At 44.3% G+C, this 27,659-nt stretch overlaps 1 protein-coding gene across 1 annotated transcript; it reads left to right on the top strand.

The window, feature by feature from the left end:
* Positions 1 to 909: 909 nt before the first annotated feature.
* Positions 910 to 25,664, top strand: LOC307019942 (macrophage mannose receptor 1-like; the record flags this gene model as incomplete). Its single annotated transcript, XM_079651039.1, has 32 exons — positions 910 to 1,465; positions 5,864 to 6,232; positions 6,457 to 6,627; positions 6,960 to 7,115; positions 7,646 to 7,768; positions 12,634 to 12,771; positions 12,879 to 13,052; positions 13,410 to 13,564; positions 13,876 to 13,989; positions 14,598 to 14,713; positions 14,796 to 14,944; positions 15,029 to 15,228; positions 15,587 to 15,705; positions 16,064 to 16,139; positions 16,259 to 16,406; positions 16,588 to 16,626; positions 17,263 to 17,426; positions 17,555 to 17,616; positions 18,102 to 18,202; positions 18,709 to 18,851; positions 19,137 to 19,242; positions 20,417 to 20,544; positions 20,663 to 20,695; positions 20,823 to 20,873; positions 21,717 to 21,819; positions 22,207 to 22,439; positions 22,784 to 22,949; positions 23,273 to 23,440; positions 23,526 to 23,642; positions 23,803 to 23,961; positions 24,489 to 24,524; positions 24,613 to 25,664. 32 exons carry the CDS (start codon positions 910 to 912, stop codon positions 24,861 to 24,863), a joined length of 4,824 nt encoding a protein of 1,607 aa, XP_079507165.1. The 3' UTR covers positions 24,864 to 25,664.
* Positions 25,665 to 27,659: the final 1,995 nt, after the last annotated feature.

Below are 27,659 nucleotides of genomic sequence, written 5' to 3'. Positions count from 1 at the left end.
GTATGCGAGTGTGGTAAGGACGTGGACTATACCGACCACATTATCCGCGATGTGCTGCTCAATGGCATCTATGACTCGGACATACGCCGCGAGACGCTAGGGACAACTGACGTCCTGGTCAAGCCAGTTAATGACGTGATTGCACTCGTCGAGAACAAAGAGATGGCCCGTAACGCTCTCCCGTCGTCCTCCCTATCAGCCATGTCGTCATTCCGGTGCTTGAAGACGACTCCACAGGCGAGCCCCGCCCCGAGCCCCGCGGACGGGGCTAAACGTGCCTCGTGTCCGGAATGTAAGAACGTCTTTAACGTCTTCACGGAGGGGCCTCGCGGGTGGAATCCTAAGCCTCACCAGGTGTGCATCGGCTGCTACAGGGCCCGCCGACAACAGAGGCGTCAACAGCCGTCATCCGACAGTCAACAGGCCGCCATGGGGTCGGAGCTGGTATCCCAGGTCTCGTCGGTGCAAGCTGGAGCCCGCCCTGGCCGACGTCGCGGGAGCCTTCGCCGACGCCGCGCCCCTACGTCGCACGGCTGTGTCGACAGGCCTTCACCTATCATACTCGAGCACCACATCTTCTCCAAGGGCGAATGGAGGCGAGCCAGGCTGAGAGACCACCCCCGGGCGTTAATCACCATCTCGATGGACATGCCAGTCGGGCCGAGGGATGGCACCAGCAACCGGGGCTCGGCCGACGGAGCTCGAATATCCGCCGTCGCAGACACTGGCGCGCAGTCGGACCTTTGGTCTCTGGAGGAGTTCCTGGCCTGCGGTTTCGCGCGGGACGACCTGCGACCCGTCAGCCTCAGCCTGTTGGCCGCCAACCGCTCCCCTATAGCCATCGAGGGAGCGTTCTTCGCTAGGCTCTCGACGACCTGCAGCGGGGGCCGTACTACATCCTGCCGTTCCATGGTATATGTGAGCAGCTCAGTCCGGGCCATGTACCTCTCCTACGAGTCGTTGCTCAACCTCGGCCTCTTGCCCATTAACTTCCCGTCGGACGACGTTGCAAGGGGGCCCAAGGACAGGCGTAGCCCTGACACGGCTGACACGCCAGTCCAGCCCCTGTCCATCAATGCGACGAGGTCAACCAACGGCGGCTGCGTGGGGCCAAGTGACCCCGGGGACGCCCAATGCTCATGTCCTCAGCGCACGGTCCCCCCGGCGCGCCCCGCAGCACTGCCGTTCCCTTGTACGCCAGAGAACAATAACCGGATGAAAGGTTGGCTACTCGGGAGATATGCCTCGTCGACATTCAATACTTGCCCCCATCGGGCACTACCATGCATGGAGGGGCCGCCTATCGAGATGCACGTGGACCCCGCAGCTACGCCTAAGGCATGCCACACCGCGGCTACGGTGCCTCTACACTGGCAGCGGAGGGTTCACGATGACCTCCTGCGGGACGAAGCCCTTGGGGTCATTGAACGCGTGCCGTACGGCGAGCCGGTGACGTGGTGCCATCGTATGGTAGTCACTCGGAAGCACGACGGTTCCCCCCGCAGGACCGTGGACCTCTCCCCCCTCAACAAGTTCTGCCAACGTGAGACCTTCGCCACTGAGTCCCCGTTCCACCTCGCACGCCGCGTCCCGAAGGGCACCTGGAAGACCGTCACGGACGCCTGGAACGGCTACCACAGTGTTCCCCTGCGTGAGTCGGATCGCCACCTCACTACCTTCATCACGCCCTTCGGCCGTTGGCGCTACACCAGGGCACCACAGGGTTTCCTGTCGTCAGGGGATGGCTACAACCGTCGGTTTGACGCCGTCCTCTCGGACTATGAACGCAAGGAACGTTGTGTGGATGACACCATCCACTATGACACCGACCTGGAGCAACACTGGTGGAGGACCATCGACTTCCTGACGCGTGTCGGCCGATCGGGGATCGTGCTGAATCCGGACAAGCTTCAGTTCGCGGAGAGGTGCGTCGACTTCGCTGGCTTCAGGGTGTCGGAATCTACCATCGAACCGCTCCCAAAATACTTGGACGCCATCCGGGACTTCCCCACCCCAGGCTCCACGACGGACATCAGGAGTTGGTTCGGCCTTGTCAACCAGGTGGCTAACTACGCCCAGTTGCGTGACACGATGGCTCCATTTAAGCCGTTCCTCAGCCCACGCTGTGCGTTCCTATGGTCCCCCGTTCTGGATGAGGCCTTCCAGACGTCCAAGCAAGCCATAATGGAGGCCATCCGCGAGGGCGTGGAGATCTACGACATGCAGAAGCGTACCTGCCTCCGCCCTGACTGGTCCATGCGTGGCATTGGCTACTTCCTGCTCCAGCAACATTGTCACTGTGCCTCGGGCATACCGGACTGCTGTCCAGGAGGGTGGAGGGTCACCCTCGCGGGCTCGCGTTTCCTGTCCCCTGCGGAGCAGCGCTATGCAGCCGTCGAGGGAGAGGCCCTAGCTGTGGCATGGGGCCTGGAACAGACGCGGTACTTCACGCAGGGGTCCGACAACCTCGTCGTGGTCACCGACCATAAGCCGTTGGTGAAAATCTTTGGCGACCGTACGCTGGATGAGATCACAAACTCGCGTCTGTTTAGACTGAAGCAGCGCACCCTCCCATGGCGCTTCGACATTGTGCATCTGCCTGGCAAGAGCAACTATGCCGCTGATGCCACGTCGAGGCATCCTTCCCCCTCGGGTTCAGCGAACGGCCTCTCATTGGGGCTGCCGAGCGGGCCTGACGCCATGGAGTCAGCACTCATGGCCTCCATCCGCGACGACGCACGGGAGCTCGGAGCCGTCTCTTGGCCCCTCCTCGCACGGGAAACAGCGGCTGATTGATGCCTCGGCCACCTCCTCCAACTCATCGAGCAAGAGGGTGGGATTGACGTTAACGACCCTGCCCTGGCGAGTCTGTCATCGGTCTGTGAGTCCGTCTACGCCCAGGACGGCGTCCTGCTCTATCGGGACCGCGTCGTGGTTCCCCCATCCCTCCGTGGGAGGGTCCTTCGGCATCTCCATGCCGCTCACCAGGGGACCTCAGCCATGGGGCAGCATGCCCGAGCCATAGTTTACTGGCCCGGGATGTCCGGGGACATTCAGGCCACCAGGGACGGGTGTGCAGACTGCAACGGCAATGCTCCGTCACAGGCGGCTACACCCCCCCGGCCGTCCCCACCCCCGTCCACGCCATTCGAGGCGGTGTTTGCTGACTTCTTCGACTATGGGGGCCGTCACTACCTAGTTGTCGGGGATCGGCTCTCGGGCTGGGTAGAGGTCCTGAGCTCTACGGCGGGTACTGCCCTGGCGGGCTCAGCTGGCCTGGTCCAACACCTCCGGTCGTTCTTCGCCACCTTCGGCGTACCGGAGGAGCTCTCGAGCGACGGTGGTCCGGAATTCAAGGCGAGCCACACCGAGGACTTCCTCCGCTTATGGCACGTCGAACACCGTGTGTCTTCCGTTAGCTTTCCGCAGTCGAATGGGAGGGCGGAGGTTGCGGTTAAGACTGCTAAGCGCCTCTTGATGTCCAACACCGGCCCGTCGGGCAGCCTTGATCAGGACCGCTTCCTGCGCGCTATGCTGCAGTTGCGTAACACGCCTGACCCCGACTGCGACCTCTCGCCAGCACAGATCATCTTCGGCCGCCCACTTCGTGGCTCGCTCTCCTTCGTGAACCGCCTCGAGAAGTTCTCGAACCCGCATATCCGCCTGCTATGGCGCGAGGCATGGGCGGCGAAGGAGGACGCCCTTCGGACCCGTATGTCCCGTACCACCGAGTCTCTGGGGACTCACTCGAGACCGCTCCGCCCATTGGCACTCAGCGAAAGGGTATTCCTCCAGAACCAGCAAGGCCCGAGCCCCCACAAATGGGACAGGTCGGGGATCGTGGTGGAGTCGCCGGGCCACGACCAGTATAGGGTCAGGGTTGACGGTTCGGGACGTCTGACACTGCGCAACCGGCGGTTCCTCCGTGCCTACACGCCGGCCACACCCTGCGCCCGCGAGCAGTCGGCTGCGCCGTCGCCGCCGCCCGCTGCCCTGGGTCATCAGCCCCCACCTATCCACCCGGGCTGGGCGACGCCCCAGGGGATTGCTCAGCGGCCGGCTGTCGGGCCCCGCGACTCGGCTATTGGCGCTTCCCCACCGACGCCTGCTGATGGGGCATCCTCTGACCTCGCTGTTCCTACGGGTGCCTTCCTGGGTGCACCGCTCCCGGTGCCGCAGTCGCCGCCGACGCTGCCCCAGCCGACTCGGCCGGGCCGCTTGAGGAGGCCGCCTGCACGTTACGAGCCCGAGTCTGGCAGCTGGATACGGGATGTAGACCGTTAACCTATTCCGGCCCATAGCTTTCCGGTCTGGGGGGGATGAAGAGTTTATCGCCGGCCACTAGAGGGCAGTGTCACTGCTGTCGCTGCCCGGTTATGCCGTGCTCTGACCCGGAAGTGCCGAGCGGCCATTTTAGTTCAAACATTGTTCATGCACTCCGCCTCGAGTTGAGACGTTCGTCCACTCATTCATGTAAGACTGTTTCCACTATTATATTATACCATATATTATACTATATATATATTATACTATTATACTACTATACTCTGTTTCGTGGTATATATTTGTGTTGATTGAATTGCATGGATGTAATACTTTGTCAGCTTATCTTGCTGCATTATTCTGTTTTAGGGTGTCGTCATCCTTGTCAATAAATCACCGAAACTGACATTGAGGAGTGTGTTTCTTCAATCCGAATAACGAAATTGAAACCCGAATAGTACTCCAACGAACGAATATTCGGATATTCGGGTACAGCCCTAATCCATAAGCAATAAACCTGCTTTTCCGTTTCCAGATGTCAGAGCGACAAATAGGTTCACTCTGATGCAAACCTGCATGCGCAAAGCCCCCACCTTTTTTTTTTACCATGTGTGTGTATGGGGAAATTCCCCTTCGATTCTATTGGCTCTAACGGTCAAAAAACGGTCAGTCACCAAAATCTTAAAATAAAAAACATCTATATTGATTCTGACTTTTCTACATCCAACTCACAGGTTTATAATTACTTTGAAAAAAAGATTATTAATTTAACCCTTTTAGAAGGGAAGATGTGGTCATTTGTTCTAGGAATGTCATTTTCAACCCTGAGACCTGAAAAACAGGCTCAGGGCTTAACAGGTGTCTTTGGCTCTTTTTCTGCTGCAACAAATGTAAATGTCCCCTCTGTGGGACAGATAAAGGTATTCTGATTCTGATTTAAGGTGGTCGAGATTGTTTCGTTTGTCTGACGATTAGTGACGTAACAAATGCCAAGAAATACCCAAGAGTGCCATTTTCAGTATTTGTCACTCCCTTTTCGTCTGAAATAGGTCACAAACAATAACGAGTCATGCTGCTTATTCATGAAAAAAAATGCAATGTGGCAATATATGTAAAAGCTATATAATCTCCCCTCTTTCCACAATCATTCACATAACTCCTTAATCCTTTGTGAGAAATGCAGTTTTCAGGTGTGAGACGTCTCAAAAGAATACTAACAATGAAGATAACTTGTACAGCTTTTGTACTCCTCATCCAAGCATTACGAAGTTTGGCTTTAGATGGTAAGGTATTCCAACTTTAAATGTTATGCTTTTTGTGTGTTTCTTCAGAGCAGGTATGTCATTAACAATGCTCAATATAACTACTGTATGTGGGACTGTTTTACCCTTTACCATATGTTTTTGTTAAAATTCAATATTGAGGTAATTGTGATTTAAAGTGAGATTTTTGTTGTTGATTATTCTTTTGAAAAATGATCAGTATTATTGTCAGTGCAACATCAACTTATATTAAACCTAATGAAAGACTGAGGAAATAGCATTTGCTGATTAATTATACATTTTATCATTGCTCTGACATTGATTCTTAAAAACATATTTTTCTACAGATTCACCATTTCAACTGACCAACAAAGACACTGGTTTTTGTTTGGTTAAATATAACTCATATTACTGCAATAATGTACGCTGGACAAATGGTGACAGACTTCAGGTTCAATGGTCATATAAGTGCCTTGGAGCCCAGGGGAAAAGTGTGGGAAGTGAAATAAGCCTCTACGTTTGTGATGAAACCAGCGACCTCCAAAAGTGGGAATGCACGAACGGGACATTGCTCGCCCTCAAAGGACAAGAGCTTTACATTGAGCTCACTGCAGACAACACAGCAGTTCTCTCTAAAACAGTCGGACCAAACAACCACCTTACAATTTCAGGGACGTCCAGTGGTGCTTGTTCAAGAACATACAGAGGTACAGTATAAAAAATGCTTGTCCACGCTAATTTCTCACTAAGAATTACTGTTTCAATTATTTGTTAATCTTTAGAGGGATAATAACGTAGAACTAAAAATATAAAAACAGATATATGCAATGGATCCTAGTATTTTGCAACATAAATGGTAAAGCAATGCATCATATCTTCGTAAATTAGAAATACTCAAGATTTTCTTTGATTTGTTTGTTTATCCTTTCAGAATTTTTCACCATTGGTGGAAATGCAAATGGTAGGCCCTGCATGTTCCCCTTCCAGTACAAAGACAAGTGGTACACTCAATGCACTACGGATGATAACCCAGACAACCGACTTTGGTGTGCGGTTCAAACTAAATATGATGATCAACTCTGGGGGTATTGCCCAACTAACTGTAAGTAATGCCTGTTTTATGTTACTATAATGAGAGAATGGTTGCAATAAACTGTTTTTTTAATGCAAAGGTGGCTAATGTTGAAGGTGGCTTGTTGTCAACATGTTGACTGGGCAAGATACTATTCCAAATTGCTCCGAACGGCATGGCCGACGATGTGTGAATGTTAGTTTCCCTAAGCAGATGCACCTTGTATGGCAGCCTCTGAGTGTGATTGCAGACTTGTATTTGTCAAAGAGCTTTGAGGGGTCTTAAAGACTGGAAAAGTGCAGTTTAAATGCAGTCCATTTTACATTTTGAAAAGCATTTGCCTATTCTGTTTGTGTATGCAGCCAAAGAGCACTGGAATAAACACATTACTACAGGAGCATATTACCAGCTCAACACACAGTCAGCTTTGACTTGGGCCCAGGCTGAAGCCAGCTGCAAGCAGCAGGCGTCTTCCCTGCTGAGCATCACCGATCCCCACCAACAGGCCTACCTCACAGGTAAGCTGACACTAACTTTAATATTTAACAATATCTAGTTGATATAAAAAAAGTTTACATTAGTTTAACATCGAACACTAACTTAAACGTTGCTTGTTATACATGCCTTAGTACATTTCGTTCATAATTACATTTAATATAAACCATGTTTACACATAAGCTGTACAATTATGCATATATAAACACAAAAAGTGAAATAAAGTGAAAAAATATTATACAAAGTATTTTAAAACTATTATCAAATACAAATGTTTACAAGCAATACAAATATACAAAAAGGAAATACAGTGAACATTTGACATATAAGTGTTAAAATATGTATATATAACTTTAGCGTATACAATAGGAGCTGTGCAGTTTTAAAAGTGGTTATATAATGCAGATGTGCAAAGAAATTAATTGGAGTTGTGGCTAGTTGGGACAATAGTCAGACTTGTGATTAATGTTTGAGCCGTACCCATTTTTTTAAGTATCATCTTTTCTTCCTATGCTTTCAACATTTGCATAATCAAAAACACGATAACTCACAGCACTGCTAGGGCGAGAGGGCGGGGGACAGGGGGACAAGCTTTGGACCGGGCTGATCAAGAACCCAGAGCATGGCTGGCACTGGTCTAACGGGAGGGCTTTCCGTTATCTGAACTGGGACTCTGGTAAGTTTTCTTTTCCACCTCAATACTTTGTGGTGCTAATCGTATGATGCTAAGATTTCTGCATCTCGTATACAGTATACTGCAGTTTTGTACTTTATACACAACAGATTGCCAGTCAGTTGTAAAACTGCTATCATTTTTGCTTGGATAAATATTTAAACTGAGTATTTTAATCTCTTGAGCAGTTTAGATGAAAGACTTATGATAACAGTACATTTATTTATTAAAGAGGCACTTTCCTTGCTGTTTGCATTTGATTCTGTTCATCTGTGTGCACAATATTTTTCATATTTATAAAGTCACACATACATATTCATTTCAAGTGCATTTTAGATCTAAGCTTAGTGTCACACTCCTAGGGTTATGTCACGTTTGTAATTTTGTATGTTTGGGTTTTGCTGTCATGTTTTCCTCCTGGGTTATTGTCTGGTCCTTCTCCCTGTGTTTTTCCTCCTGTTGTTAGTTTCCCTGGTGTGTCTAGTTGTTTGATTGTGTTCACCTGTGACCCTTGTGTTTCTCCTCCCCTGCCCGGCTGTTTCTCGTCTTGTGATTACCCCTCCCTGTATTTAGTCTCGTCTCCTCCTGTGTTCAGTGTTGGTGCTTCTTTTGTTTGTGACCTAGTTCACCGTAGAGTGTTTTGTTTGTCCAAGTCATGTATGAGATAAGAGCCCTTGCAATAAAGGTATTATCAAGTGTTATCTGCGTTTGGGTCCTACCTGCTTCACTCTGCGTAACAGAAAGCACCAACCGGAAATGGACCCAGCGGATTTTCATGAGTTTGAGTTGGATCTGTTCGATCAAGACTTTTCTCTACAATGTTCTCATGCCGAGTGGAAAGGAACTTCTTCTAGAAAGGACAAAGAGGCTATTCTCGAGAGGGCACGAATGGAGGTGGCCGAAATGCCTTGGTTGAGGAGTTTGTTGCCGGAGTGGTTACAGCTTTTCACAAGTTGTCCTGAGGACTGGTCCGACGCTTCCAACCCTTTCCTCGGATCCGACTACGGTCCTGTTGGAGGTCCATGGAGTCTCCAAAGAGCCTCTAGGAGACGCAGGGCCAGGATTCCAGCCCGTGCTCCAACAGCCATTATCCCGGTGTGGGATTCCCGGCCTGCTAGCCCCAGGCATGCTAGCTCCCTGTCTCCCAACTCCCAACCTGGCACCATAGGCCTCGGTGGGTTCCGTCTGAAGTTCTTCTTCTTATCGTGTCCACAAGGCAGTATACAGGGCTTGGTTAGATGTGGTTCAGCCACAGCTGAACACATTGCTGTCCCTTCTCATTAAACTCTGCCAAGTCCGATGTTGTGCAGGGTTGCTCCAGCAGGGGGCATATCAGGAGGTGTTGCATGGTTTGTGGTTCAATGCCGCAGTCACACACAACGTCCCCGTCATTTAGGTATCCCCATTTGGCGAGAGTGGCTGAAGTTGTCTGAAGTTAACCCATGCTTCTAACCCAGTTCCTGCTCCTGTCCAGGAGTCGTATGCTGGAACTCGTCTGGCTTATGGGGGTCCACGGAGCCTTCAGGTGGCTGCTAAGAGAAGGAGTCGCAAGGCCAAGCTAGCAGCCCGAGCCCAAAGAGCCATGGCTCCAGCTCCAGTACAGGCCCCAGCAGCCATGGCTCCATGCTCCAGTACCGGCCCACGCAGCTTTGCTTCCGTGCTCCATTACCTGGGTTACACAGCCAGGGTCCAGGCTTCTGCTCCGTGCTCAACAGCCATGGTTCCGGCTCCAGTGCCTGCCCCAGCAGCCATGGTCCTTGCTCCAGAACCAGCCCCAGCAGCCATGGTTCCTTCTCCAGAACCGGACCTTACAGCCATGTTTCCGGCACCAAAACCGGCCCACTTGGCCATGATCCAGGCTTCAGTTCCGGATCCCACAGCCATGTTTCCGGCTCCAGAACCGGCCCATGCAGCGATGGTTCCGGCTCCAGTTCCGGCCCCAGCAGCCATGGTTCCGGCTTCATTACCGACCCCAGTAGCCATGGTGCCGACTCCAGCACCGCGTCTCCTGTTGGCTCTCCAAGCAACGCCAGCTCCCCGAGTCCTGTCGGCGTACCGGCCGACCCCAGCCCCTCGTGTTCTGTTGGCGAACCAACCGTCTCAAGTCTCCTCTCCAGTTCCCTCTCAAGTCTCCTCTCGAGCTACCTCTCGAGTCCCCTCTCGAGTCCCCTTTCAAGACACTTCTCAAGTATCCTCTCGAGTTCCCTCTCGAGTTCCCTCTCAAGTCTCCTCTCGAGTCCCTGCTCAAGTCCCCTCTCCAGTCTCCTCTCAAGTTCCTACACGAGTCACCTCTCAAGTCACCTCTCAAGTCTCCTCTCGAGTTCCCTCTCAAGTTTCCTCTCAAGTCCCCTCTTCAGTCTCCTCTCGAGTCTCTTCTCGAGTCCCCTCTAAAGTCACCTCTCAAGTCTCCTCTCGAGTTCCCTCTCAAGTATCCTCCCGTGTTCCCTCTCAAGTCCCCTCTCAAGTCTCCTCTCAAGTTCCTACCCGAGTCCCCTCTCAAGTCTTCTCTCGAGTTCCCTCTCAAGTATCCTTTCGAGTTCCCTCTCGAGTTTCCTCTCGAGTCCCTTCTCAAGTCTCCTCCCAAGTCTCCGTTCAAGTTCACTCAAGTTCTCTCTCGAGTTCCCTCTCAAGCCCTCTCTCGAGTTCCCTCTCAAGCCCTCTCTCGAGTTCCCTCTCAGGTCCCCTCTCAAGTTCCCTCTCGAGTTCCCTCTCAAGTCTCCTCTCGAGTCTCCGTTCAAGTTCCCTCTCGAGATCCCTCTCGTCACCTCTCGAGTTCCCTCTCGAGTTCCCTCTCGAGTCTCCTTCGAGTCCCTTCTCAAGTCCCCTCCCAAGTCTCCGTTCAAGTTCACTCAAGTTCTCTCTCGAGTTCCCTCTCAAGCCCTCTCTCGAGTTCCCTCTTAAGCCCTCTCTCGAGTTCCCTCTCAAGTTCCCTCTCAGGTCCCCTCTCAAGTTCCCTCTCAAGTTCCCTCTCAAGTCTCCTCTCGAGTCTCCGTTCAAGTTCCCTCTCGAGATCCCTCTCGTCACCTCTCGAGTTCCCTCTCGAGTTCCCTATCGAGTTCCCTATCGAGTCTATTCTCAAGTCTCCTCTCGAGCCTCCGTTCAAGTTCCCTCTCGAGATCCCTCTCAAGTCACCTCTCAAGTCAACTCTCAAGTTTCCTTTCGAGTTCCTTCTCAAGCCCTCTCTCTAGTCCCTACTCAAGTGCCGCTCGAGGTTCCGCTGGGGGTCCTGCCAACCCCATGTCCTGTGCCGTTGGAGGTCCCGCAGACTACTCTTCTGCTGGGGGTCCTGCCAACTCCATGTCTTGTCCCGTTGGAGGTCCCGCAGACTACTCTTCTGCCGGGAGTCCTGCCAACTCCATGACTTGTCCCGTTGGAGGTCCCGCAGACTGCTCTTCTGCCGGGGGTCCGGCCAACCCCATGTCCTGTGCCGTTGGAGGTCCTGCAGACTGGTCTCCTGCCGGGGGTCCTGCCAACCCCATGTCCTGAGCCGTTGGAGGTCCCGCTGACCGCTCTTCTGTCGGGGGTCCGGCCAACCCCATGTCCTGTGCCGTTGGAGGTCCCGCAGACTGCTCTTCTGCCGGGGGTCCTGCCAACCCCATGTCCTGAGCCGTTGGAGGTCCCGCTGACTACTCTTCTGCCGGGGGACCGGCCAACCCCATGTCCTGTGCCGTTGGAGGTCCCGCAGACTGCTCTTCTGCCGGGGGTCCTGCCAACCCCATGTCCTGAGCCGTTGGAGGTCCCGCTGACTACTCTTCTGCCGGGGGTCCTGCCAACTCCATGTCTTGTCCCGTTGGAGGTCCCGCAGACTGCTCTTCTGCCGGGGGTCCTGCCAACCCCATGTCCTGTGCCGTTGGAGGTCCCGCAGACTACTCTTCTGCCGGGGGTCCCGCCAACTCCATGTCTTGTCAGGTTGGAGGTCCCGCAGACTACTCTTCTGCCGGGGGTCCTGCCAACCCTATGTGCCGTTGGAGGTTCCGCCGACTGCTCTCCTGCCGGGGGTCCTGCCGGCCCTGTGTCCTCTTCCGTGGGGGATCTTGTCGACACCGGCTCCTGCACGGCCTCCGGAGCTGTCCGGTCTTCGCCCCTCCTCGAACTCTGCCTTGCCCCCAGGCCATCCGCCCGAGTTCCCCACCTTGGTCTCTGCCTTGCCCCCGGGCCGTCCGCCCGAGACCCGTCCTCCAGACCCCCTCCACCCACCCTGCTGGACTTTGTTTTTTGGGACGTCTGGGATCCGTCCCTTGAGGGGGGGGTTCTGTCACACTCCTAGGATTATGTCACGTTTGTAATTTTGTATGTTGGGGTTTTGCTGTCATGTTTTCCTCCTGGGTTATTGTCTGGTCCTTTTCCCTGTGTTTTTCCTCCTGTTGTTAGTTTCCCTGGTGTGTTTAGTTGTTTGATTCTGTTCACCTGTGACCCTTGTGTTTCTCCTCCCCTGCCCGGCTGTTTCTCGTCTTGTGATTACCCCTCCCTGTATTTAGTCTTACTCCTCCTGTGTTCAGTGTTGGTGCTTCTTTTGTTTGTGACCTAGTTCACCGTAGAGTGTTTTGTTTGTCCAAGTCATGTATGAGATAAGAGCCCTTGCAATAAAGGTATTATCAAGTGTTATCTGCGTTCGGGTCCTACCTGCTTCACTCTGCGTAACACTTAGTACCATAAACAATAAAAATAGGTCTGCTGTGTCTCCGAAATGCCCGTTCCACTTTATCATGATTAATGTCACTGCTGTTAAAAAATAATCAGTACAATGATTTTTTTTAAGCCTGTGATTTATAATGTCATTTTATAGAATTCTTCTTAAAAATAAAGCTTGTTTGATCCAAGACACATGTGAGAACTGACATGTCGAGGTAACCATCCTCTTGTTTTAGGACATCCACTTCCTAATCCTGGACACGACTGTGGAATTGTTGATCCTGCTGTGCAGTACTTGTGGCAAAGTTCAACATGCACAAAGAAACTAGGGTACATCTGCTACAGTGAAAGAGCTGTGACTCCTCCTACTACAGGTAAACAAAACAAACAAATACCTTTCAACCGTTTTGTGTGTTAATATAATGTCTTTGGTTAAATGTATATCAATGACTCAGTCCGTATATTTCTTGATCTGCTGCAGGGACGGGATTTTGTTCAAGACCTTGGATTCCCTACAATGGCCACTGTTTCCACCTTAACCGAGCTCAGAAAAAATGGTCTGATGCTCAGCAAGTGTGCCGCAAAGAAGGAGGAGACTTAGTGAGCATCCGCAATGTGGAGGACCAAAGCTTTGTCATCTCTCAACTCGGCTATGGTGAGAAAAATAAATAATTAGTGAGCTTCAAAAATAAGAGTTTGCAAAGAACAATACACCTGAGAGAACAAAACCTTTCACTGGCACAACACTTAACATTACCTTCCCACCTAATGATATTGATTCAAGACAAATCATTTGTTTCCCAACATATAGCTTTGTGTTCTGGTTTGTGATGAGCATCACAGTCTCAGCCATCTAGAGAATTACAACTTGCCAAAATTGCACACAGATGTCTGGGCCATCTCTTAATAACAATGAGGAGTTGCACACATACCAAGTAGAGCAGAGCTCCACAATAATGATATTTCATAGGCAGTTGAGTGAAAGGTGTCTTTTTTCTCTCCATGTTTGCAGCATCCACTGATGAGCTTTGGATTGGACTGAATGATAAAAAGACAGAGAGGCTGTTTGACTGGATTGACCACTCTGCTGTCACCTTCACCAGCTGGGAGCTTGGTAAACCTGCCGTCTTTTCTGACGCAGAGGACTGTGTTCTCATCAGGGGAGAGGTACAGTAAGGAGCTCCATGTGGATATGTTACACTTGCTACCCTCTTGAAAAAGTATCATTATTTGTTTTGGTGATGAAGTCATTAAACTAATCTGATTCAAAACAATCCAGCAAATTGTGCAAACTTTACAACCAGCAGCCTATTATTGACAGTAATGTGTAACGCAGCCTGTACATTAGCAGCCGGAATCTATAATAGCATATCGAACGCAACTGCTGATCTTACAAGGAACATTCTGTTGAAAAGGTTGCAATAAATGACTTCACTGCAGTTCAAAAAAAAAAAGGTTTGTGTGCCTTTATCTTTCAGAATGGAAACTGGGCTGACCGTGTGTGTGATGAGAAACATGGCTTCATTTGTATGAAGATGAGTGCCTCTCAACCCTCTGGAGATGAAGTGGAGCGGGATGTAGGCTGCAAAACTGTAAGTGACCCTTTGTTTTTCTTCTTATATAAAACATTTTTGTATATGGGTGGGTACAAAGGTTAAACACTGAATGTTATCATATAACGCCCGGTATTGTACCTCAAAACTGTCTGATTATCAATTTGTTTCCACAAGACGGAACTTCAACATTCAAGTAAAGAAAGTTCAATTAGATCCTTGGTTTTGTTTCTTGAGAAAGGACAATATTCATTTGAAAGTAAATAACATGATGTTACTTATTGGTAGGCCCAAGCACTGCTTCCCATACTGTAGCTTGTAAGGCCATGTTAAAATGTACACAATTTCAGCCACCCGTAGATCAAGAACATAGGCTACAATATACTGATGGTGCAAGTAAGCGTGCTGAACTCCTCTGTTCATATCCGAATCATTTGAGTAAATAGGACAGTTACTTTTTGTTCCAAGAGAGAAAACATATTGGAAAGTGAAAGCCAGGAATCAAAGTTTGAAATACTCAATGAATAAGCAACCATGTCAAATCCCTGAAGACATACTGTATTGCGGTCATGTTTTTTTTGCTTTGTGTTCTCTGGAAATGTATTTAAGACCAGACATCTTCCCACTTCTTTTCCCCTACGTCCCAGGGTTGGAAAAGACACGGCTCCTACTGCTACTTTGTAGGAACAGAGACAAAGACATTTGATGAAGCCAAAAATGACTGCAAGACATCAGATTCCTACTTAGCTGATGTTTCAAATGGGTAAAAATACTCAAACAACAATCTTTGTTTCTGTACATCATCATGAGAATTCCTGCGACCCTAAATGTGTAAATGTTTCCAGAGTGGATAATGCCTTCCTCGTCAGCTTGGTTGGGTTGAGACCAGAGAAATACTTCTGGCTGGGCCTCTCAAACCAGAATGACATTGATCAATTTGTGTGGACCAATGCCAACTCAGTGAGGTTTACTCACTGGAATGCTGAAATGCCAGGTATGGTGACATTTTTAAATCCTTCTGTAAGATGAAAATGGATTCACAACTGACATTTGACCATTTCTTCCTCAACAATTCAAGGTCACCAACAGGGGTGTGTTGCAATGACTACAGGGTTTTTTGCTGGCCTCTGGGATGTGATGCCCTGCACCAATAAGGAGAAATACATCTGTAAACATCTGGCAGAGGGGGCTGTTTTAACCCCTGCACCACCCACTCAAGCCCCTCTCAAGTGTGCCGACGGCTGGACTCCAATCGGAGCCAGAAACTTTTGCTATAAGGTAGAATCCAACACAACTTAAAATAAGTGAAACAAGTGCACCTGCATTGCATTGCACCTGATTCACAAAGGAATGCATGATATTTTAAAACGTAATGACTTTTTCTCTTATTTACAAGTTGGCAAATGTTTCAAATTAGGACTGTCAACGTTGTTAACATGCGATTAATCTTGAATCCCTTAACATGTGATTAACGGAAATTACTCACAATACCAAATGTGGCCCTTACTTCCTCCAGTATTTCAAGTGCTAATGTTGACAATAAATTGCATTGAAGCACTCTGAAGCAGAGAAATTGACACAAACTACAAGACCACTAGACATCAGTTGACAGTTGAACTTCCTGCCTTGTTTGAAGTTGTTTCGAGAGCCATCAGAAAGCAAAAGGACCTGGTATGACGCAAGAGATTATTGCAGGACTATCGGAGGAGACCTGCTCAGCATCCACAGCGGTCTTGAGCTAACCTTTGTGAAACGGTACAGTATGACCTGGTCTCATTCAATCATAGCTGTAATAGATACAATTTCCAGTCTCAATCACACACTACTTGCGTCAAAGATCACTGCAATTCTTTTTAAATGCTTTAAATTCTTCCCTGTTTGTCATGGTTAAAATCAGGTGGTAAACATTATCATTGACAGAAAATCGAGCTCTGTAGCCTATGGTAAATGAAAATCAAATAATATGAAAAGTACAAAACTGGATTCAAAGTGATACAAATAGTGTTTAGGAGAGCATTTGGTCGGCATCATAAGATAACAAAAGAAGTGTGTTGCTAAAACATTCAACAGGTTGCATATTTAAATCATTAATATGAGTCCGTCCATTATACAGTGTCTCTGGAACAGTCTGGATTGGACTTAGTGCTCCAGACCCAGTCACGGGCTACGTATGGAGCGATGGGTCTCCAGTGAGTTAAACGTCTTCTTCTTCTACAATGGCTGAGTCTATCATATTTAGTTGATTAAACTAAATTAAATTAAAAAATAAATCCTTTTGTCATTGTCAATTGTTTATTTCTGTTTTCAGGTGAACTTCCTACACTGGCACGATGGAGAGCCAAACAATAAAAACAATGTGGAATCGTGTGCTGAATCCAGAACATATCTTAGGTCTGGGTCTTGGAGTGATGTGAACTGTGAGAAGAATAATCAATGGCTGTGTCAGATCCGTACAGGTAATGCATGGTCATTTGTTTATAAAGAAAAAGTGTGTTCTTTTGAGATATTTGTTGAAAGTAGTTGTTTTTCAGCAAAGTCTTCATTAAATGTGTTGAGGAAAATGCAATGTATCAAACCAGAAGTTCTCACTATCACTTTTATACTAAAAATATATTTTGTCTATCCATGACCTAACAGGAGCAACTCCAAAGCCGCCTCCAGACCCTGTCATCCCTGGTAAGTGGGTATATGGAAATATGATTATTAGTACAATTTAAATTAAAATCCATGTTTTGCTTCATGCTGCTTTTTAATATAGATACAATCAGTCAATTGTCCTTTGCTCTCTTAAAATAAACAGCACACAAAAGGCAATTTATATTCTATAATGGTTAGTTTCACTAAAACGCTGTGTAAATTTGCTTTTTTTCAATTGACAGTGGTACAATATAACCGTTGTAGTACTTGATACAAATATTAACTCATACATTTGGCAGGTTTTTTTTGCATGAATGATGAGATACACCTTTAACTCAGATTGCATAAATTATATTAAAATTGTATAGCTCAATTTTTTCTTTTATGGCGTCCCAATTTTTCTTTGACATCTAGTTGCAATGTGCGATCATTGGTTTATAGAAACTAGTGCCTTAATCACCCAAATATCAACACATGAAAATTAGTTTATTTGCTCTTGTAAAAGTCATCAGAATTATTATCTATTCTAAAGAAATGTTGTTGAAGTTACCATGTGGCAGGTGCTGCATTACCTTTAAATCTAAACTGCCATCAGACTTCCTACACAAAAGCAACCAATTAAAAATATTATAGTTATATTAGAGATACATTTTTATCTTTCTGACATGTTTTCAGACTACAACAAGACCTCAGATGGGTGGCTAGATTGGAATGGAACTCAATATTATATTAACAACAAGAAGATGGCCATGGAAAAAGCTCGTCGCTTCTGCCAACAGAGGCATGGGGACTTAGTAACAATCGACAGTGAAGCTGAAAGGGTCTTTTTGTGGAATCAGGTAAGCAGTGACATCTCGACTACATTAAACTAAGAGATTATCAATTTAAGTACAACAACTACGGCATTTACATTTAACTGAAATGTAGGTTCTACTGGTAATTAACCTGTGCCTCTGTCTGTGTGTAGATATCCAAAAGTCAAGGTTCTTACTGGATAGGCCTGGATGTTGACCTTGATGGAACATATGAGTGAGTATGGATGAAACACAAATAATAAAGAAAAATGTAATATGACTCTTGGGAGTTCCAAGAATAATTACTTGTTTACAAGGGTGTCATTAATACAAACACAAAGGATATATAATCTAAGTCGATAGCATTTCTGTAACTTATTGTTGAATTTGGCTTTCATTTTAGACCTTGCAGAGATACTGACTAAGTTGCTCATTATTTATTAAACCATTTAAAATCATAATCTTATCTTGGTGCATGTATGTAAACTGTTTTTTGCTAATTAGTAAAAAAAATGTTTTAATCAAAATAAATATTCAAATACAATTACTATGATTTATTTCCTAATCATTTGATGTGTGTTTAAATGTGAATAACCATAATAGATTGCATTAACAAATTAAAACCTTTACACATTCTAAACATTTACATTGACCACCCTGGAACATCACTGAAAATGTATTTGTTTTTGACAACATTCGGTTTGTTTATGTTACTTAAAGGTGGATGGATAGTTCTCCAGTTTTGTATCAAAGTTGGAATGAAGGTCAGCCTGATTTCAAGTATCATGATGAGAACTGCGCCATCATGGGCTATTCAACCGGTGAGTGAACTGATAAGATTCACCTTAACTGACGTTATGCAAATAGGAAATTCAAGCATTGAAATTGTAATCCTTAAGATTTCAGTCTTGGATTATTCAGCAACACGTCATAACAACAAGTGCAGTTTAATAGAGCAAGAATTTGTTGAGAAGCTACTTTGTCAACAGGTGGGCTACAATCTATTGGCAGACACATGTCCATCTAGAGGGGAAGTTTTGGTACCTGATTCACGTTTTTTTGCAAGCCACTCGGGACTAGAATAATTCCTTGTTCTTAAGTAGGTATTTAGAATCTAGCGTAGGAATGGCAAACTGTACCATTACTGATAAAAAACTGTTCTACATAGCAGAAAGGGAAATTACTCAAATTGATCGCACTAAAGAGCCTGACCATTAATAGCACTTAGGTTTCATTTTTGAACATTTCAAAATGATTGACTTTTATTTTATTTTGAAAAATCACATTGTATTTTGCTCACATTTTCAAGTCTCTGATTGGTTCACAGGGTTCTGGCATAATTACAATTGCGGGTTTGAGTACGGCTCCATTTGTAAACGCAGTGGCTCACCACCTGCCAACACAACGGTGGCCCCCACAGTTGCCCCTAAAGGTGGCTGCCCACCCCACTGGAAGCAACTTAACCATAAGGTCAGAGATAACTTTAAGCATTTAAACGTGTTGAATGCTCTGGAATACACCTCAAGTAGAACAACATTTACCTCTCAGTGCTTGCATTGATAATAGCCTTTGATGGACAGCATTGTTTTTAAAAAATATATAAAAGGTTATACATTTTTATCTGGTGCTCTTTCGAGATTGAGCTGTTTTTCTCATGTACAATTGGAATCAATGTGCAACATATGACACTGTTTGAGTGCCAGTATTAAGTGTATTTTAATTGGGGAAAATTATCTTATTATTCCTTACCTCTAGTGTTACAGCATCATTAAAGACCAAAAAGAAACATGGAACGGGGCAAGGAAACAATGCAAAGATATGGGTGGAAACTTGGCCTCTATATCCTCAAGACACGTGGAAGGTTTGTTTTCACTTTTTTTTCCCCCTGGTAATATAGCCACCAGCCTTTTAAATTATGTTTGTGTTATTTTGTGTTAATGGTCAGGATAATTTATTGCATGAGATGGCAGGTGACAAAGATACAGCATACATACATGTATGCCAAGATTACATTGGACATTTTTGATGGTTGTGATTACAAAACTTTGTATAGAGTGCCACAGTGACGCGTCCTAAAACCCGGAAGTAAGTTAGCATGTTACCACTTCCGGTTCCCTCGACAAAAAAGCAAGGCAATTTCTCCATAGGATTTTGGAAAATAGCTCGAAATAAGGTCTGTGGTTGACACACATTAAAGAGACAGATCACGTTTTGTTCTATGACATTAAATACATCAGCAGTGACCCCACTGGTGATTTTTGAAGAGTTTAGGTGTCTGAAAATTGATGGTTGTTACCGAGTGGCTGAATAGGACTACAGAAGTTGTCAAGGCCATTGTACGTCATTACATCGAACACGTAAACACTCTCGCTAAGTTTGTTTGCCCTGTTCAGCTTGAAAGCAAGCACTTGCCTCCTGCAAACTGTTAAAACAAACGCTTCAACTTGTACAACTTTGAATCTGTATTTTTGAATATGGACTTTAAGTTGGCGTGTCGTTGAAGCAGCGACCCTGCTGTAGTTCGTTTATAGCATAATGTTAGCATTTGGCTTCTATAAAAGTAGGGTAGACATGTGGATATTATCCGGCTGAACAAAACGTGATCCGTCTCTTCAATTTGTATCAACCACAGACCTTATTTCGAGCTATTTTCCAAAATCCTATGGAGAAATTGCATTGCTTTTTTGTCGAGGGAACCGGAAGGAGTTTACTTCCAGGTTTTAGGACGCGTCACTGTGGCACTATAGATGAACATTTTAAGAAGTTGAAGTGTCTCATGTCTTTACGATGTACAACAAATCTAAAGCTAGCAGCCTCTTCGGTGCTGTTCACCAAAATAGAGTGGTTTTAACCAGCTCTATACTATTGATAGTGATGTGTGAGGGGCACTGAATTATGTTGTCCTCTTTGTAATATACCTACATGTCAAAAACAGAACAGTGCACATCCTGAAGTACAGCGATTTGAGGTTCATCTACAGGAGTTAATCTTTCATGAAAATATCTGATCTTAAAGTCATTCTGTTACATTTTCAGTGTTTTTGATAACTCAAATGGCTGACACACCTACTACAGACCTTTGGATTGGTTTACGCAGATCATATTCTGAAGCATTTTATTGGACTGATGGGCAACCAAGGCAATATGTGAACTTGGATTTGGAAGTAAGTGGACAAAAACAAAAAGTAGTTTTATAATGCGAGTGTGCCCTTGTGATCAATTGTGTGTGTTTTTATAAAGATTTGACATCTTATTTCTCTCTTGTCTGATTTTCCATTTTAGAGTTTCGGGAAAATAATTTTTCGACATCATCTGGTAACGTGTTCAAATTTAATTGAGGCCTAACTGTTTACAATTATTAATTATTGAAACACAATCTTTAGTAGTCCTGAGACAAATACATTTATTACAAAAATAATTAATATCTGGGTTAACATTGCAGGTTCACTGGGATCATCAAAGATTAATGGAAATACTTCGTAAATCACGAATGGTAAGACGTTTTTTAAAGAGTCCGAAGTTTTTAACCAATACATCCATGTAGACACTGTCGGCAAAGCTCATAGAGCAGGAGAACGTAGCCTATTTGGGCAAAATAACAATAATCGATGCTCTACTTTATAAGCGCAATGGTTACGACAAAGCACACAACTGATTGTGTTATTTGGCAAATTTCCTGGAGACCGTCGTAGTTGGGACTTGGGCCCCCTAGTAAAATATGTCCTGCATTACTTTTCATATTTACTTTGAAATTATTGCTAGTGGTAGAAGACGTACTCAAAAAACATTTCTGAAGTATATCTATTATTTTTCACAGTAAAAACACAATTTTTATTAAAGAGTGAAAGAAAAGCATTACCATCACAATGTATGCTACTTATTTTTACATACAGTTTTTGCCTTTAATATATTGATGAATAGTTTTAATGGATAATAATACTTAGTACTTAGCATTTTATATTTAGCTGAGTGTGAAGTTGCTTGGATGAGCCCATGTGAGAAAGCAGATAGCAGCAATACCATAGCCCAAGCATTTAGCTTCTTCTGAACAGGCATGAAAGGGTGGAATATTTTCCCTTAAAGTTAAGAATAAAGACCCAATGGCTTTCTAAAGCAGAGCAGCCTCCACACTTAGACGACTGTACTAAGTTGCTCAAATAACTCTGTATTTAATATATATGTTGAAAGATTGACCTGTGGCTACAGTACGTGAAAGAAACTTAGTGCATGTTTTATTTGCTGCATTTTTCTAAATAAAAATAATTGTAATGCCTCTTTAAATTGTATCCTGACAGTTTTCTCTTCTCCTAACTAATCGCAATTTGTGCTTAACCAGGAACAATGTGCTGTGATCACAACCAATTCTTCCTTTGGTATTGGGAAATGGATTGGAAAGTCTTGCAATGACACCAATGGATTTGTATGTCTTAAAAGTGTTGGTGAGTTCATTTTCTAGCTTTCCTTTAGTACTCAAATATTGGAATATTTTGTTAAGAGTTTTTCTTGTATGTTAATTAAAGCAGCCATAGCTAAAATGTTTTATGATTAATATGAATTAAATCATGGAAAAAAGAGACAAGGTTGCAATAAACCTACCGATAACTATTTGTTGAAACTCCAGCTTCCCTGGATAAACTATTAACTATTGGTTAACAAGTATGCCGTATCAACTTAAATCGGATGCTGTCTTCAAAACATATATCTGCTGTCCACAAATAAAAAAAATCTGTTATTGCAAGTTTAGGGAGGAAAAGCATCTTTACAACTATGGTATGATCTTAATGAAAAACTACATTTCATTCCATCTTATTTCTCACCCTCAACAGATCCTTCTTTCCCAGACTCCCCTGAACCAACGACTTCCAGTGACTATGTCAAAATATCAAATGACTCTGTAAAGGTTGTGACTCAAAATATGAGCTGGGATGCAGCCAAAAAGCATTGTGAAGATGATGGTGCCAGACTGGTTAACCTGCGAAACAATTGGTCACAGGCGTATGTTGAGATGCTGGCTTTGAATCTTAAAGCTCCTCTGTGGATTGGGCTGAACAAAAATCAGGTACAGTGCTGAAAGCCTTTAAAAAAAGCACAAGGCAAAAGGATTGTGCTTATTTCCACAAACCTCTGTAAAAATGATAACCAAAAGACAGGTGTGGCTCATGGCTGCTTGATTGCCAGGCATTGGGTTATAACCAAAAGTTAAAGGATCAACAAAGCTATTGCAATTTTTTCTGAGGTCAACATGAAAAATGTAAGAAAAACATTACACAGTTTACTCAAAATCACAAATGTCAACCTCATAGTGGCTACAAAATGTAAGTCAGGGGGTCACTAAATACATCAGGAACCACCCTTTAGACATACATGGCTGTACAAAAGTGTAAGGTAATTCTTTGCTTTCAGACCAATGGGTATTTCAGATATATTGATGGCTGGTTCCTGAAATTTTCTCACTGGGGCAACAATGAACCGAGCAGGGACAGACCTTGTGTCTACGTGGATGTGGATGGAAAATGGAAGACCGCTGACTGCAAGCAGATCATGAACAGTGTTTGCATGAAGTCTACAGGTACAACAACTAATGTTTATTTGAATTAATGAATGTACAACTTATCCTAAATGCCAACTTGTTTCAACATTAAATGATCAACCTGTAAATGTCAGAATTCCTCCCGTGCTTAACTGTTTGGGGTATAATTTAAATATTTAAACATTTTGACACAAATCGCTGTTTATAAAAACACTCGAACTATAAAATAAGTGGATTGTACGCGTTTACCGTGTGTTTGAGTTATGTGACATAAATACTGATACTGATAAATAAATGATTTGAGAGTGTGAAAATATTTAATGAGTAGACTCCAGTGTCATTATTGTCTCTCTCAATTACAGATGTGCCACCAACAGAGCCAAGTGTTTTCACTGGCATTTGCCCTGAAGACTCAGATGCATTAAACACAGGCGGGAAGAACAACTGGTTACCATTTCACGGATACTGTTACAAATTTTTCTCAGAAAGAAAAGGGTGGGGAGAAGCATCTGCCAGCTGTTTAAGACATGGTAAGTCATTTTTGTGGATAGTCTAAGATATTTATGAGACTAAAATGGATATAGCTCTCAGTAACGACTCTTTTATTTTGTAAAGGTGGATCACTAGCCAGTATTGAACATCCCTTTGAGCAAGACTTCATTCAAAGCAACACACACATATTTAAAGACAGCCACAGCTCGTTCTGGATTGGCCTGTTTAAAACTCACAAAGGTAAATGTATACATCCATCAAACAGTTTTAAAATGATACATTTTAAAATTCTTCTTTCTCATAAGCTGTTGTTCACAACGTTTGGTTATTGTCTCATGTAAAGTATTGAGACAGAAAAAGCACCTGGTATAAACAAAGTATTATAAAAATCTGTCTCTAGGGGAGTGGTTGTGGTTAGACAAAACAATCATGGACTACGCTTATTGGGATGAAGATCAACCTGATGATGGCAGCCACGGAGGGATTAGTACTTCAGACGGGACATGGAAGACAAGCAATCAGAGGTTTAGAAGACCATATATCTGCAAAACACCCCAAGGTAAAATATTTTTTCCTATTTGGACTCTTTGGTGTGCATTGTATTGATTTTTTTTATAATGCCATCAGACTCAAATAATGAAATAATAGTGACTGACCGACCGCAGCTTTCTGTTTGTTTAAGACTTGCCTTTCGCTTATTAGCTACTGGAAATGTGCCAGACACTGACTTCACTGTTCCAACAACAAACGTTAACATATGTAATCATGTAATAGCTTGCCCCATCTTGTGCACTCCCAACTTGTAGAAATAGTGTGATTTTGTAGGTGAGCAGAATATGAGTATGCATTGTCCTTATAGTTGTGCACTAAAAAGTGTTTGGTCTTCCCATGGTATACTGTCAAAAAGTCATAACATTTGACAAACTAGGTGGTTGTCTTCTATAATAACCCATTACACAGGAAAACATGCATTTGTTATGGACAACTTTGAATCTGGTTTTCAGTCCGTCAGTTTTGGTCACTGCTAGGCTGATATTGTGTCAGATGTTGGTGTTCAATAGTCAAATCTCCTCTTTTTCTCTCTAGTACTGGCACCAACCACACCAACAACACTACCAAATCGTAAGTAACACACCTTTCACTTTACAATTGCAATTCAATTCAATTATTTTGGCTCATCATCGTCTTCTATTTCAACCTTCGCAAACAGGTGATCCCCTTCAGCATGGCCACATAGCTTTGGCAGTTGTGGTGAGCATTATTGGGATTGCCACAGGGGCAGTGATTGCCTTCCTCCTCTATAAGAAGTTTGTTCATCGCCTATCCATCCCTGTCAACTTAAACACCTTTAACAACCCGCTGTTCTTCAGCAAGGAGAAGTCACAAACTGGTGTGGTTGAAACCGAAAAACTGGTAGAGCATGCAGAGGAAGACAGCCCTGAACCTGTTGTATCAGTGTAATTAAAAAAACACTAAAAAGTAGGATCAAATGGTAAACATACCTGACATTTCAGAGATTTCACAGTGTGTTTGAAATGGGAGAAATTTCAATAGATTTAGCAATGACTAGCTTAAATGTCCAAAGCCACGAGGACTGTACATGGATTGTAATGATAATTGAATTCATATATTTTGTAATGACTATGAAGAAACATATTCATTGGAGGTACTGGGAAGACTTAAAATTGTTAGGATAATAGTATATTTGAATATTTGCCACGGACAGACTCCTGTGCAATCACGTGCCTATTCAATGCAGTTATTACCAATTCACTTTAGGAAACTAAAACAGGATTAAACTGTTTGATTGCTGCTTTATTCTAAACACTGAAACTAAGAACAATCTATTATTTATTAAAAAAATAATACAAATAGAACAGCAGTTGGAAGACTGATGATCAACATGTTACTTAAATAAGAATAGCTGGTCCATCTTCTAAAAATGTCTGACAACTTTAAGTGAGCCGTAGCAAAGATGTGGCTAACTTTGGGTTAACCCCCTTGGTGAAATCAGCAGTTGGTTAAGCAAGGCAAGGTTAACTTGCCATTGGTCTAGTGGTGATGTAACATCCCCCTCCCTCTGGAACTCTCTCCCCAAACACATTTGTCACTGCACCAATCAGACCATGTTCAAGAATTGCTTTAAATGTGTTATAAATATTGTGTGTTATAACGTTTTTTTTTGTTATATCTGTAAATGCCTTTGAGTACCATGGAAAGAGATATATAAATAAATTGTTTTATTATTATTAATAATGAAAGACTTGCATGTAAGATGTGGCCCTTTGCTTTGTTTATTGAGCAATTTATACTAGAACATCTCACTTTTGACCTCTTACTCAACACTACTGTTCTCACAGCTCACTTCTCAAATTCACAGATGCCACTTCCTTTTTAACCAAAACATTATTGTCAAAAATGAACACACACTTAAGTATTTAAATAAAGTTTTCCTTGACTAAATAAGTTATATTTCAGTGGTTATATAGACAAGCCTACTTTCTGTGCTGCTCCTGCAAGTCCATATTTAAAGGTCTCCTATTATGCTATTTTTAGGTATATATTATGGGTCTCAGATATATACAAATATATAAAAAACATGTCTATGATGCGTTTTGCTCAAAATACCAAGCAGATCATGCATTTTAGACATCCCTCATATCCCTCTGTTTCAGCCCTGTTAGAGAAGTGCTGATTCTGGGTCAGCAGCTGCTGGCCCCGTCCCCTTTGGAGCGCAGGCACACAGTGAGCTGCAGAGGGAAGAGAAGGCTGATAACTCAGCAGATTCTCAGCTAAATGCTGCCGTGATTAAATAACATATAATGTTCCAAACCACATCAAGGATTATTTCTGAAACAGTATGGAACTCAAATGCTTTTTCTCTTGCGGGTTTAGTTCCTTTTTATATCCTGCTTATTACACATACTCTCTCCAGTACAGCTTAGCTCTGAGTGTTAGCGATGCTTGCTAATGTAAACAAAGACCATATTATGTCCAAAACACGTGGCACATTGTTTCTGATACAGCAACGTTTCTGATAGGGCCGTGGGTGTAAAGCCAGCCACATTTCCGATATTACGTCATGACCGCAGCAAATCTGGATCAGCTCCGTTGTACCCCCGTTTTTAGAGATTTGGGTACAGAGGAAAAAAAAGGGTTTTGTTTTCTGACACTTTGTGGGTTCCCTTACACACCGGGGACACATATTTATGTATAAAAGACATAAAAAAGTGCATTTTGCATGATAGGAGACCTTTAAGGTTGAGGGGCCAATGAGGATGGACTTGCAACATCGACTCTCTTATGGCTAATCTATAGCCCTATATACAGTACCAGTCAAAAGTTTGGACACACCTTTTCATTCAATGTTTTTTGTTTATTTAAATTGTTTTCTACTTTGTAGATTAATATTGAAGACATCAAAACTATGAAAAGAAAACATATGGAATTATCTAATTAACAAAAAAGTGTTAAAAAATCCAGAATATGATTTTTATTTTATATTCTTCAAAGTTGCTCCCTTTTACCTTGATGACAGCATTGCAGACTCTTAGCTTCTCTCAGTCAGCTTCATGAGGTTGTCAACTGGAATGGTTTTCAATTAGCACGTGTGCCTTGTCAAGATTCAATTTGTGGAATTACTTGCCTTCTTATTGTGTTTGAGACCATCAGTTGTGTTGTGCAGAGGTAGGGTTAGGGCACAGTGGAAAGCCCTATTTGACTACTGTTGTAATCCAAATGATGGCAAGAACGACTCAACTCACTAAAGAGAAACGACCGTCCATCATCACTTTAAGAAATGAAGGCCAGTCGACCCGGAAAATGTCAAGAACTTTTAATGTATCCAAAAACCATTGAACGCTTTGATGAAACTGGCTCTCCCCCCCACCGGGAAAGGAAGAGCAAGAGTTATCTCTGCTGCAGAGGATAAATACACAAGAGTTACCAGCCTCAGAAACGGCAAATCAAAGCACCTAAGATTAGAGCCCACATAAATTATCACAGAGCTCAAGTAGCAGACAATCTCAACATCCACTGTTCAGAGGAGACTGCGTGAATCAGGCCTTCATGGTCGAATCGCTGCAAATCAGATCAAATCAACGTTTATTTATAAAGCACGTTTAAAAGCGATTTTTGGTCAGGCCAAAGTGCTGTACATGTAATAAATACTACAATCACATAAAAACACATTACTACAATCACAATAAAAGACAATAAATTACAACAGATATATAAAAAACACAGGGAAAAGTCAGG

Source organism: Notothenia rossii (genome assembly GCF_949606895.1).
Source record: "Notothenia rossii genome assembly, chromosome: 9".
NCBI lineage: Eukaryota > Metazoa > Chordata > Actinopteri > Perciformes > Nototheniidae > Notothenia > Notothenia rossii.
The sequence above is the reverse complement of the archived record's forward strand: the minus strand, read 5'-3'. Positions and strand labels throughout refer to the sequence as shown.